This window comes from Mchenga conophoros, linkage group LG13 (assembly GCF_057382185.1).
Source record: "Mchenga conophoros isolate Kocher_MC1m ecotype Shallow Benthic linkage group LG13, M_conophoros_male_GT1.1, whole genome shotgun sequence".
In the NCBI taxonomy this organism is placed as follows: Eukaryota; Metazoa; Chordata; class Actinopteri; order Cichliformes; family Cichlidae; genus Mchenga; species Mchenga conophoros.
In genome coordinates, this window is record NC_140538.1 from 10,363,252 (window position 1) to 10,379,171 (window position 15,920).

A 15,920-nucleotide genomic window follows, 5' to 3' on the forward strand; every position below is an offset into this window, starting at 1 on the left:
GAAGGTTTTTAGGAATCCGTAGCTAGCCAAATCACAGTGGTGGAAAACAACCAGGAAGACAAAATAGTGGTTTCAGGGTATTTACAAAGTGAGTGACTCTCCCTGTGTTACCATTGCTATACCTTTAGTGGCCCTTGTTTTTCACCCTGCTTTTTTTGTCATCTGCTGCTAGTTATGATGCCATTACCATTTTAAATAGAATCAGTAAAAGTTTGGCATTACCAGTATTTTAATATTTTTACTAGAATACCATTAGAGGTATTAGGTTGGGCTGGCTTGTTTGGCTCTGTGTGTACCTCTGCAAACACATGTGTTGGTAATTAGACCTCCCCTCTCTTCTCTTTTCCTCCACTTTTTCTGCCAGCTTTGACTGTGCCGTAGTTCATTAAAGTCCCCGGCCTCATTTGCACCGTCTGCTTCCTGTCTCCCTGTGAGCCTTCATTGTGTCACCACCCCCACCCTTCACCACCCTGTCTTCTCTACTCGCCTGTCTCTCTTTCGCTCTCTGTCCTTCTGCCTCAGTGCTCAGATGGAATGACAGCCAGAAATGGCAGCCTGCAGGACATCCCTACTTGTATTTTGACTGTGCGTGTGTGCGTGTGTGTGTGTGTGTGTGTGCATGCAGTTTTCCTTGCCTTAGTCCTGTTTAAGTCTAACTTTCATCTTCCGCATCACCATAATGCTTTAGAAGTGTGGCCTTTTCCAAAGATGGTGAAAAAAGTGCACAGATTTGAGTCTTTGTCTGTAAGACTGTCATTTTATGTCATTTTGGAGCTACAGATGTGAAAGCTTGTTTTATTCTGTGCAGCTGTAATAGTCACCCCTATTTGTTTCCCTGATAGCGCAGAAATGATGTACAATGGAGTGCACGGAGTAATTTCATTAGGCCACAAAAAGTACACAGCACCATTATTAACATATATGTAGTTCTTTCTGATTTTTTTAAAGGTACAGTGTGTAAATCTCACCATATTAGTAGATTTCAGATTGCAGTCAATTGAATTGTGTTTTCTTACCTCTCCCAATTCAAGTGTATAAACCTAGCTACAGTGGCTGATGTGGGACAAACAACTCTAGCTGGCACTGCAGCCTGTCACTTCGCTGTCTACCTCAGCTGTCAATATACCACTTTCCCATGTCTATTTGTTTCTGGAACAAGCTGCAAAACTTTGTGAAAGGAGTCCAATAAGAGTCGATGAGTCAGTGAAGCTCGTGTCCAGGGTTTTCTGTTCGTAATCATGATGTTCTTGCCACTGTTCGCTGAACTTAGTGAAACAATAGATTAAACATTGTTTTACAGGGATACTTGGTGAATAACTATGTGAGAATGTTATCAAGCTGTTTATCAGAGGGAGAGTGTAATTTGCAAGACACTTGAGCCTTACATTAGCTGGAATAATGTTAGCTTATAACCAGCTGCTGCTGTTTAGCTTGCCTACTGTTAGTTTGTTTAAGAGATGGTAGTGTCGGATGTGTTATCTTCAGTGAATAAGTGACTGCAAGAATATCCAAGATAGCTAAGCATATTTATTCACATTTTCTAACTTTAGTACCAGAGATGAGGCTTAAGGTGAGGAGGGGGAAATGAGGGAGGAAAGAGCATGTGTGGAGGGGGAGAAAGACAGAATGAAAAATTGATGATGTAAATATAGATGTCCAAATGTTAAATACTTATATATAGTTTGAACGACCTATTTGTGATCTTTAAATATAAAGTTACTTATAAGGTGTACAACATATGTGACCGGTATCCAGCCATATACATAAAATGCGATTATGCAGAATGGCAATGTCCGTCTTGTCCACATCACTTTGTTAGAAGATGTAATTACACACCAATCATTGTATTTCTATGAATACAACATTCTTTTTTTCTGATAAATAACCCCGAAAGCTACTTACTGTACCTTTTATATGAAGGTGATAGGCACATATGCACATTGCACTACTCAGTTCTGCACTTACTGAAAGTCAAAAATATAACTTATTTGTATATACTGCCTATTTAAATGTAACGTTTATATTTTTGCAAATTTACTTGTTTGTGTGCACAAACTTGGGCAAATAAAAATGATTCTGATTCTTTAATAATCACAACTTTAGCAAATTCAAAATGGAGAAATACTATCACAGCAATTAATCTTTTCATTATTTTATGCTTTCAGCTGTTTAATATTCTGTAATTCAATAGAGAAAAGCAACAAATCTTCACATTTGAGAGGCTGGAATGTGAAATTAACCAGTAGTGATTATTAAAATTGTTGCTGAATAAATATTTTGTTGATCAGTTAATTAATTTTTTCAGCACTGATTTGCTCTCAGGATTTTTTTTTCATAATAAGCATATGACATCATAAATATTTTAGTGGGTTGATGCTATCATTGTGGCTATACAAGGCTTTTTTTTAACAAAGGTAAATTGAACAAACTGCCTAAAATGTGCATACTTGTGTCTGATTTCAACATCCTCTCCATAATAATTTAGGCCTAGTTCTCTTAAATTTTGTTTTGTTGTTTTTTTTTTTTTATTTAATGAAAAAGATGGTGAGCGAACTTGGCTTCTAGTTGACCAGTTAAGCGGATAATCTCTGTTATGTTAATTTATATTTTATTCAAATTATATAAAACCTTTTATATTCAAGAGAAGATTGTGAGTTTTGACATAGTACAAAGACGTTTAAGGAGTATATACTAGCATACAACTCAAGGTTATTGAAACAGGATTATCATTAGAAAAAATATATATTTAGATGTTAGCAGTGGAGGATTAAGTATGACAGCTTTTAAGGACTTCAGTGTTGCTTCCTGTATTTTTCTTTTCTTGTCTTTGCCATGTAAGAATTATATCACACAATCTGGTTCTTCATAGTCCTATAAGATTCACCACACAGTAACCTTGCATGATTAAGCTTGAACTATGCCTCTATGGATGACCAGTAATCTGCAGGAAATTATACAGCATGAGGTAATATTAAGCTGACAAGGTTTGTCTGTGGCGATGATGACCCTCACTGAATGCACATTAGGTTACTTGCCATACAGCTGTGCCTGGATAATGTTAAGACCTCCTGCTGGACATCATTCTGGGACACATTAGAAGGAAGCTCCAAATTTCTGACTTGAGTAAACTATTTTCTAGGTTTTAGGTGACCTAACCAGAGTGCATCTGCTCTGATTGCCTGGGCATTGTCATTAACACCTGCTCTTTGCTAGCTCACTGCTCAGTATGTGTGCGTGTGTCTTTCTTTCTCCTACTTGCCTGGCTAGAGCAGCTTGACCTCAGCTGTCATTGTGCTTTAACACTGATAGAGCATGCAGGCTTTGTCAAAGCTCACAAAGGTGCACAACACGGACCAGACAGATGCTCGAGTGGAAATGTTTGTGTGTTGGTGTGATGTAGCGTTGTGCTTGGTGATATGATATGTGGTCTCTGTCACTTTCGTCAGGTGGTTTCCAGATTTTTGTGGGGGAATCTTACTGGTAGGAAAGACATGCACGCACGCACGAATGCACGTACGCACAGTGAATTGGACTGAGGTTTACAAATGACAAAAAGCTGAGAGGGTTCAGTGCAAAAATATTGTGCTTAAATTTGATCTGCAAGTCAGTTTTAAACACTTCCTGTTTTCACAGTGTTACGATTGAACTGCGATACATTTACCGTTGCATTTCACTGTTTTGCATGTTTTGGGCTTTGAGCATTAAGGCTAACAAGTTGACAGTGTTTGGCTGTAATAGGTTGATGTTATTATATCAGAGGGCAAGAATATGTGGGGTAAGGTTAGGGAGATCTTTGGGCAACTGTGATGATACACACGCACTCTGACCACTGCTAAAGGCAAACAGAAACGACATCCAATTTCTTGACCACTTTCTCTGTTGCTCCTCAAGGCAATAGGATGACTGACCCTCTTATCCTTTTTCATAAACACACAATCAGATCCTGCGGGCCTACATGTCACAACTCCAACCACCGGTCCTGTTGCATTGAATAAATGACCTGATAAATTGCAGTGTGTTAAAATAAAATCGTTTTTTGTGGTGCTCTGTCGTAATAAAACTACTTTGTCTATATGGTGACTTTTGCTACAGTTTATTATAATTGAATCTCTTTTTTTGCCATTTCTGACTTGTCGTTGAGCTGTGGGTTTTGTCAAAGTTGTACTTTTAGTTGATAAAAGTATTATGACGTTTCTCTTTCTCATGCTAGTCATTATTTTTCCTTAAATGGTTCATTCTGTAGATGAGATTGACACAAGCAGCAGAAGAAAAAGTCAAATAGCAGTGTCTAATAACAGCCTCTGTTTGCCCTGGCACACAGGCACGCTTACAATAAGTCCTTGACTGTCTTGCCCTCTGGCTCGCTCCTGTTGGGATGAGATCATTATTACTTGCTACTGATGGACCTGGAGGAAAGTGGTGGAGACTGTATTTATGACTGTATGTGGGTGCGGGTATGTGTATCCCCTGTCATGTCCTGTGTCCAGGCATGCTCCCAGGGCCAAGCTGAGAGAGTGATGAACATACAGTGGCAGGACAAGCGATGACTGAGTGACATCCAGGCACTCAGGCCCCATTGAAGGTTGGATAGGAGGTGGTGCAGAGGGACAGATGGATTTAGAGGCATGGAAAGGCCTCAGCTTGGCTTTGGGGTGCATCTTCATATTAGAAGAGGAAAATAAACCCACGGGTAAACAAAGAGGTTATGTCTTTGCCTTAAAATTCATAATGAATTGAGTCTGATGCAGAAAATGGTGGAAGTATTGAGTAAACATTTCAGACAGGAGAAAATATAACGTAACAAATTCTCTTTTAATACTTTGTGGACAGGTTGTGGCTCGTGGGGTTGAGATGTGGTTGTTTTAGCTAAATGTTTTTGAACAAAACCCAAGTTGTGTGTTAGTGGAAAACCTACAGGTCAGAAGAAAAACATTATCATTTGCATTTATCGTGATTATTTAAGGAACCTTGAGAGTTTCAACTTAAATACATATTCTGTATATTTGTTATTTGTTTAACCTTAAAAGGATGGGTTAAATAAATAGTTTAGTTAGTTGCAAAATGAATGTGTATTGTCTGTTACTATGTATAAAGTAGAAATGCATTCATGTATTGCAGATAGTAGACATTTCTTCTAATCAGTCACAGTGTTACCATGCTTTTTTTTTAATGAAACAAAAAAATATGAATTTGATATGAATTATGATGGCATGACTTATGTGTTAATAATTGTGGGATAGCTACTTTCTACTTTTTCCTTGAAACCTTTTACCCGTCAAAGTGTGAAAGTCTAAAGGGCATGAAAAGCACTGTGACATCTGTGCCCACCTTCTGTGCTCTTCACAGCTTTTTCATTTGATCTCGTTTGCCCTTTCTTTTTGGCACAAAGCAGGAAGCTTTTTGTTGCTCTCTTTCTATTTCATCCTCACGGAGCTCTTGGAGATATTTTGCTCTTTCCATTACTGAAGTAAATGGCTTGTAAAAAAACAAATAATTCAAGCAGTATTGTTTTTTGAAGAAGGTTTATTTGGACTTTTTTAGCTTAACATAGTCACAGATGGTTTGGGTTGGGTTGAGGACTTGGCATTTGCAGGTGGTGAACAGTAAATATCTGCCACTTTCATTCTGAGGAGCCACAGGCCTGTCGCTCCTCCCACCGTGCTCACTGGTGGCCAGCCTCGGTCCCTTCTTCCCCACGTTTCACCCTAGGGCTACACGGTTCCCTACAATAGTCTTGTGTGACAAAAATGTGTGATGAATGTGTGTGACATGCCATGTGTGTATTGCGTGTTTGCATGTGGTTGTGTATGCTTTTGTGTATGACACAAGTGCAGGCCTTTCCTGCTACCAGATTGACGTGAGTGTCTGTGAGGCTTTGCTCTTTTCAGACATGCCTCACACTGGCAGTTGGAGTTTATGTGTGTGTGCGTTCGGCTGCCTGCCTTCTAGCGCCTCGAAAGAGACTGACGGCCTCTGACACCTGCCATTTGGACGCTTTTCTCTGTGAAAAATGTCATTGTCTTCAGAACCGACGTGTGTGTGTGTGTGTGTGTGTGTGTGTGTGTGTGTGTGTGTGTGTGTGTGCGCGAGAGAGAGAGGGAGAGAGAGAGAGTGCGATATGGCGCATCCCTCAATTTGTCTCCCTCAGGTCAAGCTTTGCAGCTGACTGAACAATGGAACGAAGCTGTTTGAGCAGCTGGGACAGAGAAACTTACTGTGTGTGTTTTTGTGTGTGTGTGTGTGTGCGTGTGCGTGCAAATTTATTTTTGGGTGACAACATCTGATGTTACAGCTCATTCTGAGGCAATAAAATGAGGCCAATCCAAGTATCCTGAACACAAACACAGTTGCTGGAATAGAAAACATGGTCCAGGTTAGACATATTTGGGCAACAAATTTTGCGTTCTCTTTTCCTTACCATATTTAAGTAAAGCAGTAAATAAGAAGGTTTCTACTTCAGCTTGACTGGGTATCATTAACACAGAGAGAAAGGTATTGGAGATCAGTACCCTTTGCTGCTTTCTTTTGCATATTAAGCAGCAGATTGCAGCCACCTACACTCGCATTCTATATGGGATCTCTTTTAAGCAAGTGAAATGCATGCAAAGTCTTGCTGAATTCAAGTGACTGACTTTTGGCAGTTATATCCCTCATCTTCATTCTAAAAAATATCTCTGCTTTGGATGTAGGTTTAGGTTAGTTGTCCAGCTGAATTACAAAATCGGTGATTTCAAAGGTATTAATCTTTGCAGCACACAGAATGCTTTTTTAAATTCATAATTTCTCCCACTGAAAAGGCTACATCCAGATAAACAGAATCAGTTTTGGGGGATTTATTCATCAGCATTTGGTCATATTATGTATTTTACACATATATATTGTATATATTCTTTACTAGGCATGTTTTATTTGATTTACTCTCTTAAGTGACTGCACCTGCTGGTAATTGACTGTGCGCGGACTGTTGGTGCTACAGCTCCTTTAAGTGTGAGAGGCAAAGCACTCCTGTCTACTGATTTTTGTTATTGATTCCTTTTATGAAAAAAGCATATAATTGGTATAAAACGTTCCAAAATTGGCAACAATTATGTGAACTGAAGCATCTCAAGTGTAAGGGTATTTCCAAATTAAAAAGAGAAATATCAGACTAGTGAAATATAAAACCATAGGGCCTAAACAACAAACATCTAAATAGACAGATATTCAGTTACAGCATCCCTTTCTTCAAGTTGTTGAGTTGGGGTTTTGTGGCTAATAACAGTTCTGTTTTCTTGAGGAGTAGCAGGATGCCAGTCATTGTGTGTGTGTGTGTGTGTGTGTGTGTGTGTGTGTGTGTGTGTGTGTGTGTGTGTGTGTGTGTGTGTGTGTGTGACTTTCCCCCAGGAAAGGGCATGGCTAAAGGCAAGTCTATATTTATGTTTGTGTACAATTAAGAGAGCAAATGAACATGCGAGTGAACGATATCCCTACAGGGGCAGAAATCATTGCTTCACACCAAGAGGCAACCACTGACTTTGTATACAAAAGAGAGAGAGAGAGAGTGTGTGTGTGTTATCTGTCCATTCATCCACCATCCAACCACAGATGACCTTCTGCTGGCTGCCAGGGCGATCCCCTCACTATGGCTGCAGTCATAGATGCTATGGCGATGAGGGCTCAGAGCTGTATCTATGACAGTGGTTACCCAGATGCCCCAGCAGCAGCCTTAATTAAGTCAGACGTGATAGGGGCTGGTGGCCTTGCTTTCTTCTCTCACCCTATTCTCAACTTTCATATGTCCTGTGTATGCTTCATTGTACCATCATTTTTTTTCACTCTGTCTAGAGCATCTCTCTCTCTCTTGTTGTAATTTTTCTTGAAAAACAAACGGTGTAGGTGCTACACCTCATTGACCTACCCACTCTGTTTTGGGGGCAGAGAGAGAGATCAGGGTTGGGAAATACACATTCATATGTATATAAATACATATATAATTATTTGGCCCTTTGCATTTGCTGTTGGAAAATTGAGATTTAGGTATAGTGAATGATTTTGTTTATATAAGTGAAATCTTAATCTGGTCTTAATCTGCATTACCTACCATGTAAATTTGTGTCTCTGCAAGCCTGCATGTTTCTGCGCGAGCCCATGTGTGTCAGGTTAATGACCAGCTTTGCTTTGACCTCCTTGAAGGTCATGTGCCATTGCTCGTTAGTAGTGTCACCATGGCGATATGTCAGCTGTCAGCGCGATGGATGGGAGGTTAACAAAAAGAACAGTGTAATGGAGAAAGGGCTGAATAAAGATATTGGGAAGGAGAAAGAAAAAGGGAGGGTGGACAGACAAGTTAATTTAAATGCGATTCTCATCAGACGGCCTCTGCCACTCCTCATTAATGAGATACTTATAATTGGCAAGATTGTTGTAGCAAGGTCTAGGCCTCTGGGATAGTATATGTGCACGCGTGTGTGTTTGTGTGTGTGAGCGCACTATGGAAGACCTTAGTTTTGGACATAGGGGAGGGGACGACCCTCTTGTCATATTGGTTAGCCCTGAGGGAACTCCCCCTTCTTTCTTTCTCCAAGTCCCCTTCAAGAGAATAGGACGACTAAACAATTTGGCAGTTTCATTTGTGTGTCACCAACATTAACATGGGTATCAGTGGCTTTGTTGTACCACCATCTTGCAAGTGTGGTGATGGATGATAAGCAGCCTACTTTAGACTGAATGCATTAACAGGGAAATTGTATAATTCGTAGCATGTTAACCTTATATTGCCAGGAATTTAATTATAAGATATATATGAAATATAACAATGCTGGAATTGTCAAAGACCTTGACTTCAGTTGAGTCGTTAAAAGTTTATTTAATGGTTAATTATGTGAAGTATTAAGGCAGACTGTTGGTTTTATTTTCTAACTTTATGCATAATTCTAACGATTTTCTTTCTGCAGCAACATGTAAATGGATTTTTTTTATGTTACTTAAATTTATAGATAACTGGGCAGAAAGAAGAATTATATTACTTAGGACTTAGTTGAAACTTGGTATGTCTGACATCATGTCTCAGTCCTGACATGGCTTTGGAAAATGTGAATGAATGCAGCATTTTGAACTTTTAATTGTATTTTGATTACATTAACAGCTTTTCCTTTTGTTCCCTAGTGATATAGACCTACCCCTTTGACACTTATAATGCACCAAAGTATTTAAGTAATAGATAAACTAATAAAACTAATAAACTAATAAATTACTAATATGTTTGTCACTTTCTGTTATATAAATTTCACATTTTGTTGTGAATGAACAAAAACTTTTCGATTTATAAATAAAGGACAGTCTGTAAAATTATTTATTTTTCTGTAATTTCACACATTTATCACGTAGAAAAATGAAGCGTGCTGTTGAAATTGCACTTCTTTTTGTTATGTTGAGACATCTCAGGGATTAAATGTTTAGTTATGTTTCTTTACACTGACAGAAAGAGAAGTAGCATTTCTATGCCTCACTTAAGATTAAAATAGGCTGTGTGTAGCTCACGAGGTTAAGTGAGTTTGACATCCCTTGTCTATAGTAATACTCTATAGAGGCTGCCAAAACTACCACTAGATGGCAGAAGTGCCACACGATTTGCTGTAAAGAGGTTCGGTATCTTACTACTGAGTCACACTTTCTTTTGTGAGAGTTCAGTGTGGAAAAGTGACCGTACTCTGAATCATATATGCAGAAAAATGTATGGCTGTGAATTTATAGTTGCCTAAAGTGCATACCATACAGTGGGCAAATTGACTCAATCACCCAACTGACTCGCTAACTTCTGAACATGTTAAGTATTCATAGGTACATGAGGCAGTGACTCATACATGTATTTGGAGTGCAAGTTGTTTTTTTACACCTGCTGCCAAGTGTCAGAATACTTAAAGGCATTTGAAAGACTGTAACTGAGATCTTAATGTTAAGGGTGCAGGACTACTAGTCATGATGCTATTTTGGCTTGTCATGGCTACAAAGGGGGTAACTAGAGTCAAATAAAGTAACTGTTTTAAGGACTTTTCAAGTACATTATTAAAGATGTAAGTCATGTTTAATTATGATGATGTCTCTCAAGTAGTAATAGCTGTTTTAATTAGTTTCCTCCTCCCTCTCCTTAACTCACAATTTTCTCCCTATGCAAACCCATCTTTCTCACCTCTTTTTCACCTTCCCCCCGCTGTCGAACCTGTATGTTTTCCCTTTTTCCTTTGTACATCTCTGCCAGTATCTTCCCAAAGACATCCTTTACTTTTCTAACTCTTACTTTTCTTTCTTTCCCATATCTTCCCTAGTATAACCAATGAGGCAGGAGCATCCATCTACAGTGTGAGTCCCGAGGCAGTCCAAGAGATGCCAGACCTGGACCCTAACCTTAGGAGTGCAGGTACACCAAGCTGCAAAGCTTGATTGTTGTCAAGTAGCAAGTAGATTTTTCCTGGTTTAATGTGTTGTTTTTGTGGATAGCAATATGAATAAGGTTGGAAATTTGGTAGTCAGGAACAGCTGTATGTCCACTGGTTTCAGCTTCAATTTTATTTTCCACCTTTTTTTTGGTTTTTTTTTTTTTGCATAATGCTTTCATACATCAGTGAATTTCTGGCATTGCTTTTTGGTTCTCCTCTGTCGCCCTAACTTTGCTTTACCTCTCTGCCTCCCTTGCCAATTCTTCCTAACTCTCTGCACATACTACGTCATTGAAAACACAGTAGAATATAAAGGAATCACACTGAGTTTTGGAGAATAAATGTTTCCAGCAGACTTCCTCTATAAAAACCATAAATCAGCCAAGGCTGGATTATTCCTCACTAGTATCCTGTGGTCAGCAGCACAGAGCACTTGCAGAGAGCCATATTTATACCCATAACGAAAACCTCAAGAAATCTACTGAATTTATATTTGGATGCTAAGCCTCGACACCATGAATAACAGTGTGTGTCTGTTTTGCCTTTCGGGGGTATCTTTGCTATTGCCTTAGTCTAAATGAATGGCTGTGTAACACTGTATGCAGGGGGGTGTTTTGACTTATTACACTGATTATTGTGAGATTAGGGACACCTAGTGGAAATAGGTAATATTTTACCCATTTCCAGGGATTACTGTTTTTGTTCCACTTATTTCTGCTCCTCCCGTCTCCCCTCTGATCAGAGGACTGCTGTTACTAACTGGTTTTCAGTCACTCATTGCAGACATGCTGCATCTCTTTAAAAGTTGGCCTGTTGTAATCAAGTTTTTTCAGCTCATGATCTGATTGAGAGTAATGATGTTTGAGAGGAGTGCGAGCAGTTCATTTTCTTTCTCAGTTCATGCTCTGCAACAAAAACTGTGCAGCCACATCATCAGTGTCTCACCAGAAGGCTGGATGTCTCCGTTTTCTCCTGAGTAATGTGTCTGGCCAGGGCCTTCGTCAGTTGTTGTGCTCTTCATTGCTTCCCATTTTTGTAGTACTGTATTTGGCTCATAAACTTTCAATAAGTGCTGGAGAGTTCTGCTGGACTCCATTTACAAATAACCTCCCTTCCGAGGGGGGGTGGGGGTTAGAGACGGAATAAATGGAAAGAGTATAGGAGAGTTTTGGTGGTGTACTGAGCAAGGCTAGGGTTGAAACTCCATCCCTGTCTAAATATTATCTCAGGCAGCAGGCTCCTGCCGCAGCCAGAGGAGAGAGAGGAGGACCATTGATTCCAGACATACTCCCTCTCTTACATCCTATTCTTCCCTTTGTCTGCCTTTTCCACCTCAAAGATCAGAATCTGATGCATCCCATGCAGCATACTACATACACAAAACGGTGGATAGGGCAGGAAAGGAAGGACAAATGAAGGGACAAACTGTTCCCTGAAATTGATCAATGGATGAGCAAATCGTTAGTCATAATTGTGTTGTGATGCCAAAGTTTGGGGAGTATAGCAGTTTTTTTAAGTTCTATTTTTTAAGGAAACTCAAACTACTAAAAATATTTATGTATATATTGCTTTTTCTCTTTTTAAAAATTATATAAATGGAAAAGACATAACAGTGTACGGTAACGCCCAGAGCTGGCATCCCCTTTGTCTTGCCCATGGTTATGTAAGTACACAATTGATTGGTTGTGTTATTCTTCTCCGCTTGGTGTGTGCTCGTGGGGAAATGCCGTGTGTATGTGAATAAGATTATTGTAATTTTTCTCTTTGTCATTTAGAAAATCAGAAAAGACGTGTGATCTAAACCTTAAAGACTCTGTCATAAAACAAACCCAACGTTGGTTGAGGAGTATTGTGTATTTGTTTGTGTGCTACGTTTGACTGTTTTTGCCTGAGGGCACAGAAGTGGATAAATTGGTGTTTTTAAAGGTTCATGGCTCAAACATCTATCAGCAAGCTAAATGACAGGTGCAGCAACTCCAGCTGAATGCCAGCTTTAATTATTATTAGTGGGGGTGGAGGAATGACAATTAGGTTTGGCCTGCCCTCAGGCCAACACAGTAATATGCAGACAATTAGCATATCGAGTAATTACGCATACTACTATGGATTTGCATATTCAATAACTGTGAGTCAAATACCAAGTTTATGAAAAACACAAACCACGGATTCCCATGAGACGTAGAGGTATCTCATGTGTGTGTGTGTGTGTGTGTGTCTGTGTGTGTGTGATGGCAGTGTCGATTGGAAGACGTGTCCAAGATCCGCTGGCTGAGCTTGTGAAGATTGATCCCAAACACATAGGCATTGGAACATATCAGGTAAGTTAGCTTTTAGCTTTTCGATTGTCTGCTTTTGTCAATGAAGACAAATATTCCAGGTGTACAATAAGGCACTTATGTTTATTTTGATTTTAATGTTTCGTATTTACTTTAGTTATCAAAGATGGTCTTTTTAGGAGAGTCCAGATCAAATATTTCATACCAACAATAATGTAATCATGCATTTGCATTTCTATCCTTTCATCCTCCAAAGCACAAGTTGCTTTTTACTAGAGTTTAGGTGCGACATTTATCTTTTAGGCAAAACCAAGAGAGCAGAAACGTAACTGAGTCCTAAAAAGAAAAAGCGATGAGAGGGATGAGGAAAAAAGGCAAAACAGGCAAGCAGGGACAAAGAAGATAAACTTGGCTGAGAGCTGTGTCAACAGATGATGCTAAGGATGACTAATTCAATTAATGGAGATCAGGCATGACGTATGTTTGGACATTTGCTTTTGCTTGTTTAATTGCCGTTCTCTGTCCGTTTGTGTGCACTGCCAACTCTTTTATACTCTTTCCAGTGTCTGTGTGTGTGTGTGTGTGTGTGTGTGTGTGTGTGTGTGTGTGTGTGTGTGTGTGTGTGTGTGTGTGTGTGTGTGTGTGTGTATGAAGCAGGAGTTGGCTCAGTGTTGGTTTTCTGCATTGCGAGTGGGTATGTAATTGTGCGAGAAAGGCAATCTGAGCATTATGTCAGTGAGCTTACTGTTAGCATCAGCTATGAATGCAGTATTGTTCTCCATGTGGTCTTGGAAGAAAAGGCTATGAGGAGATGGAAATAAGTAGAAAACGGAAAAGAATGAGGATGACACAGGCAAATACAATAAGGTCACAATAAACGACTGTCAGCTGTACATGATGGATCCAGTATTAGATGCTATGTACTACAAAAAAAAGTAATAATAAAGTTATTTTTAAGGCTTTATTGGATATAGTTAAAGCAGGTAGAAGAGAGGGTGTAAACTGCAGAACATGTAGTGCTTTTTTGCAGCAGTTGTTTTTCAGTTATATTGTTAAATTGGTAGAATTCCTGTTCCTGATAAAGATGTGAGGACCATTTAATTATTGGGCAGTGATGAGAGAGAAGAGCTGATGTACTGTAAGGCTGAGTGAGTTTTCAGGTCTAGTGTTAAATTGGTGGAATTCCTCTTTGTAATAGAAATGTGAAGCCCATTTAATCACTGGGAAATGATGAGAGAGAAGAATTGATGCACCGTAGGACTGACTTTATTTTGATTAACTTTTAATTTAATTTAATTTTAATTGCTAAAAAAGCAGATATTTTTGTCATTGATGAAAAAGAATTTTTGCTTTTGGCTTAGTAAAAAGGAGACTGAAGTTGTTATCAGTTGGTTTTTCATTCATCAACTAACAGATGAGGTGCTGTTTATCTGCTGAGAGGAGGTTTCTGCTCACTAAGTCAGTATTGTACAGGGTAAATTGTAACTAAGTAATACACTGATATCTTTTATCAAGGTTATTTCAAGAGCTGTCATTCAAGGAGCGTAAGAAGCATTTTCATGTGTTGCTTTGGGTAATATTTCAGTGTTAAGAAAAAGAATTCACCAGTGGAAGAAGAGAAGGAAGGGAGGGGGGTTAAAAAGAACAGCAGAGGGTGACAAAAGTCAAAGTAAAGGAATGATGGGAAAAATTTAACATTTGAAAGTAAAAGGAGGAGGTCATATTGTTCAAATGATTGTGTGCATGGCTGTGTGTGTTAGGTCACAGGCCCGTGTCTCTCATCACGTCCTGATCTTGACTCTCTAGGGTGCTCAGGGTTCTGCACCTCCCGCTCTCAGATCATGTGACTAGGTCAACAAATGCTAATCTTACCGAGTAAATAAACTCTGGGTGCTGACAGATATGAGATGGGACATCATCTTGACCTGTGTATGAGCTCACGCAAAGCATACACACTTTCTTCCCATCCTTTTTCAGAGTCAGTATGTAATGTGTGTGCATACATTTGCATTGGTGTATACGTGAATGTATATGTGTGAGAATAGGGCAGTCATGCATGCGTTTGTTTTCTAGCAAGTTCTTTTATATGGCCTTTTGAGCTTTCGGAAAGTTTATTGCCATTAGACCCAAAAAGCATAAGGGTAGATGTAACTCTAGACAGCTGGCACAGCATGCGCTCTCTTTCTCTCTCCCTGCTGACCCAGTGAGTGACAGCTCTGAGGGAAAGACGGAAATGAGCTGAGGGCTAAAGAAGTGAGGCCCATTAAAATCAGATTGGACGCAAGTATTGGGGTGGGAACGCTGTTTTCACTGTGGATCCGCTGGCTGACAGTTTTCCTTTTTTTTTTTTTTTTGAATGCTGAAAAGCCAGAAACATGTCAGAATGAGGAGCCAGTGTCATTAGCTTTAACAGGACACTGACATTTAAAAGACTACTTACACATCGGCACAGTACAGAAAACTAAGTGTGTAAACATTGCTGGAGTCTTCTGTTCTTTAATAATTAGACACTAACTTTCCTTTGAACCAGACCTCCACCTGTCAGTCACCTTTATGTAGCTATGGTCTGTTGACAGCTGGGAAATCCCCAGGGATGTGAAATGAACTACTGGAAAATACACACACACAGACGCACACTGCTGTGTAAGAAAACATTACCCGCCAGCCGGATATTAAAGAAACTGTCATTCTTCCCCTCACCTTTGTTGATTGTTTTTCTCTTCCAATTCTAACTTTTTGTAAAACTCTTCACACACCTGAACTAATGCCCTTCATCTGCCTTCCTTTAATTTCATGTTTTCTTTCAAATACTACAATGTGTTAGGAGTGGGTAATACAACCTCAAAATTATAGTGCAATATTTCAAGGAAATCTGAGATAATGATATTTATAAGGATGTAGAAAAAAAAAACTGATCGCAGCTTGTAGGCAGCATTTATAAGTGTGAACAAATTCAAGGGCATTTTTTGTACGTCTTTTCTATTGAGCCACTGTCATTGATGCCATCGAAAGTGTGAATCTGTTGCCACAAGGTGCCGCCAGCAGCATTATAGTGCAATACTAGTGACACAGCATTGTATACAGTGACACAGCACAAGTCAAATGTAAGCACAAAAGTAACCTAGGAAGTGTTTTCCCTGGAAATTTTAACAGTAACGTAACTGTTTAATACTTTTGTGCAGCAGTAAGTAAAGTAACTTAATCCTGTACCTCTTCATGAGCCTGCACA

General features: G+C 39.3%; 1 protein-coding gene across 1 annotated transcript in view; it reads left to right on the forward strand.

Moving 5' to 3' along the window:
- srbd1 (S1 RNA binding domain 1) overlaps nt 1–15,920 on the forward strand; it is a 50,753-nt gene that overhangs the window by 18,850 nt on the left and 15,983 nt on the right. The window contains exons 15-16 of the mRNA XM_085296379.1: nt 10,305–10,396; nt 12,651–12,733. Of these exons, the coding sequence (XP_085152505.1) occupies nt 10,305–10,396; nt 12,651–12,733 (175 nt within the window). The remainder of the gene's footprint in view (nt 1–10,304; nt 10,397–12,650; nt 12,734–15,920) is intronic.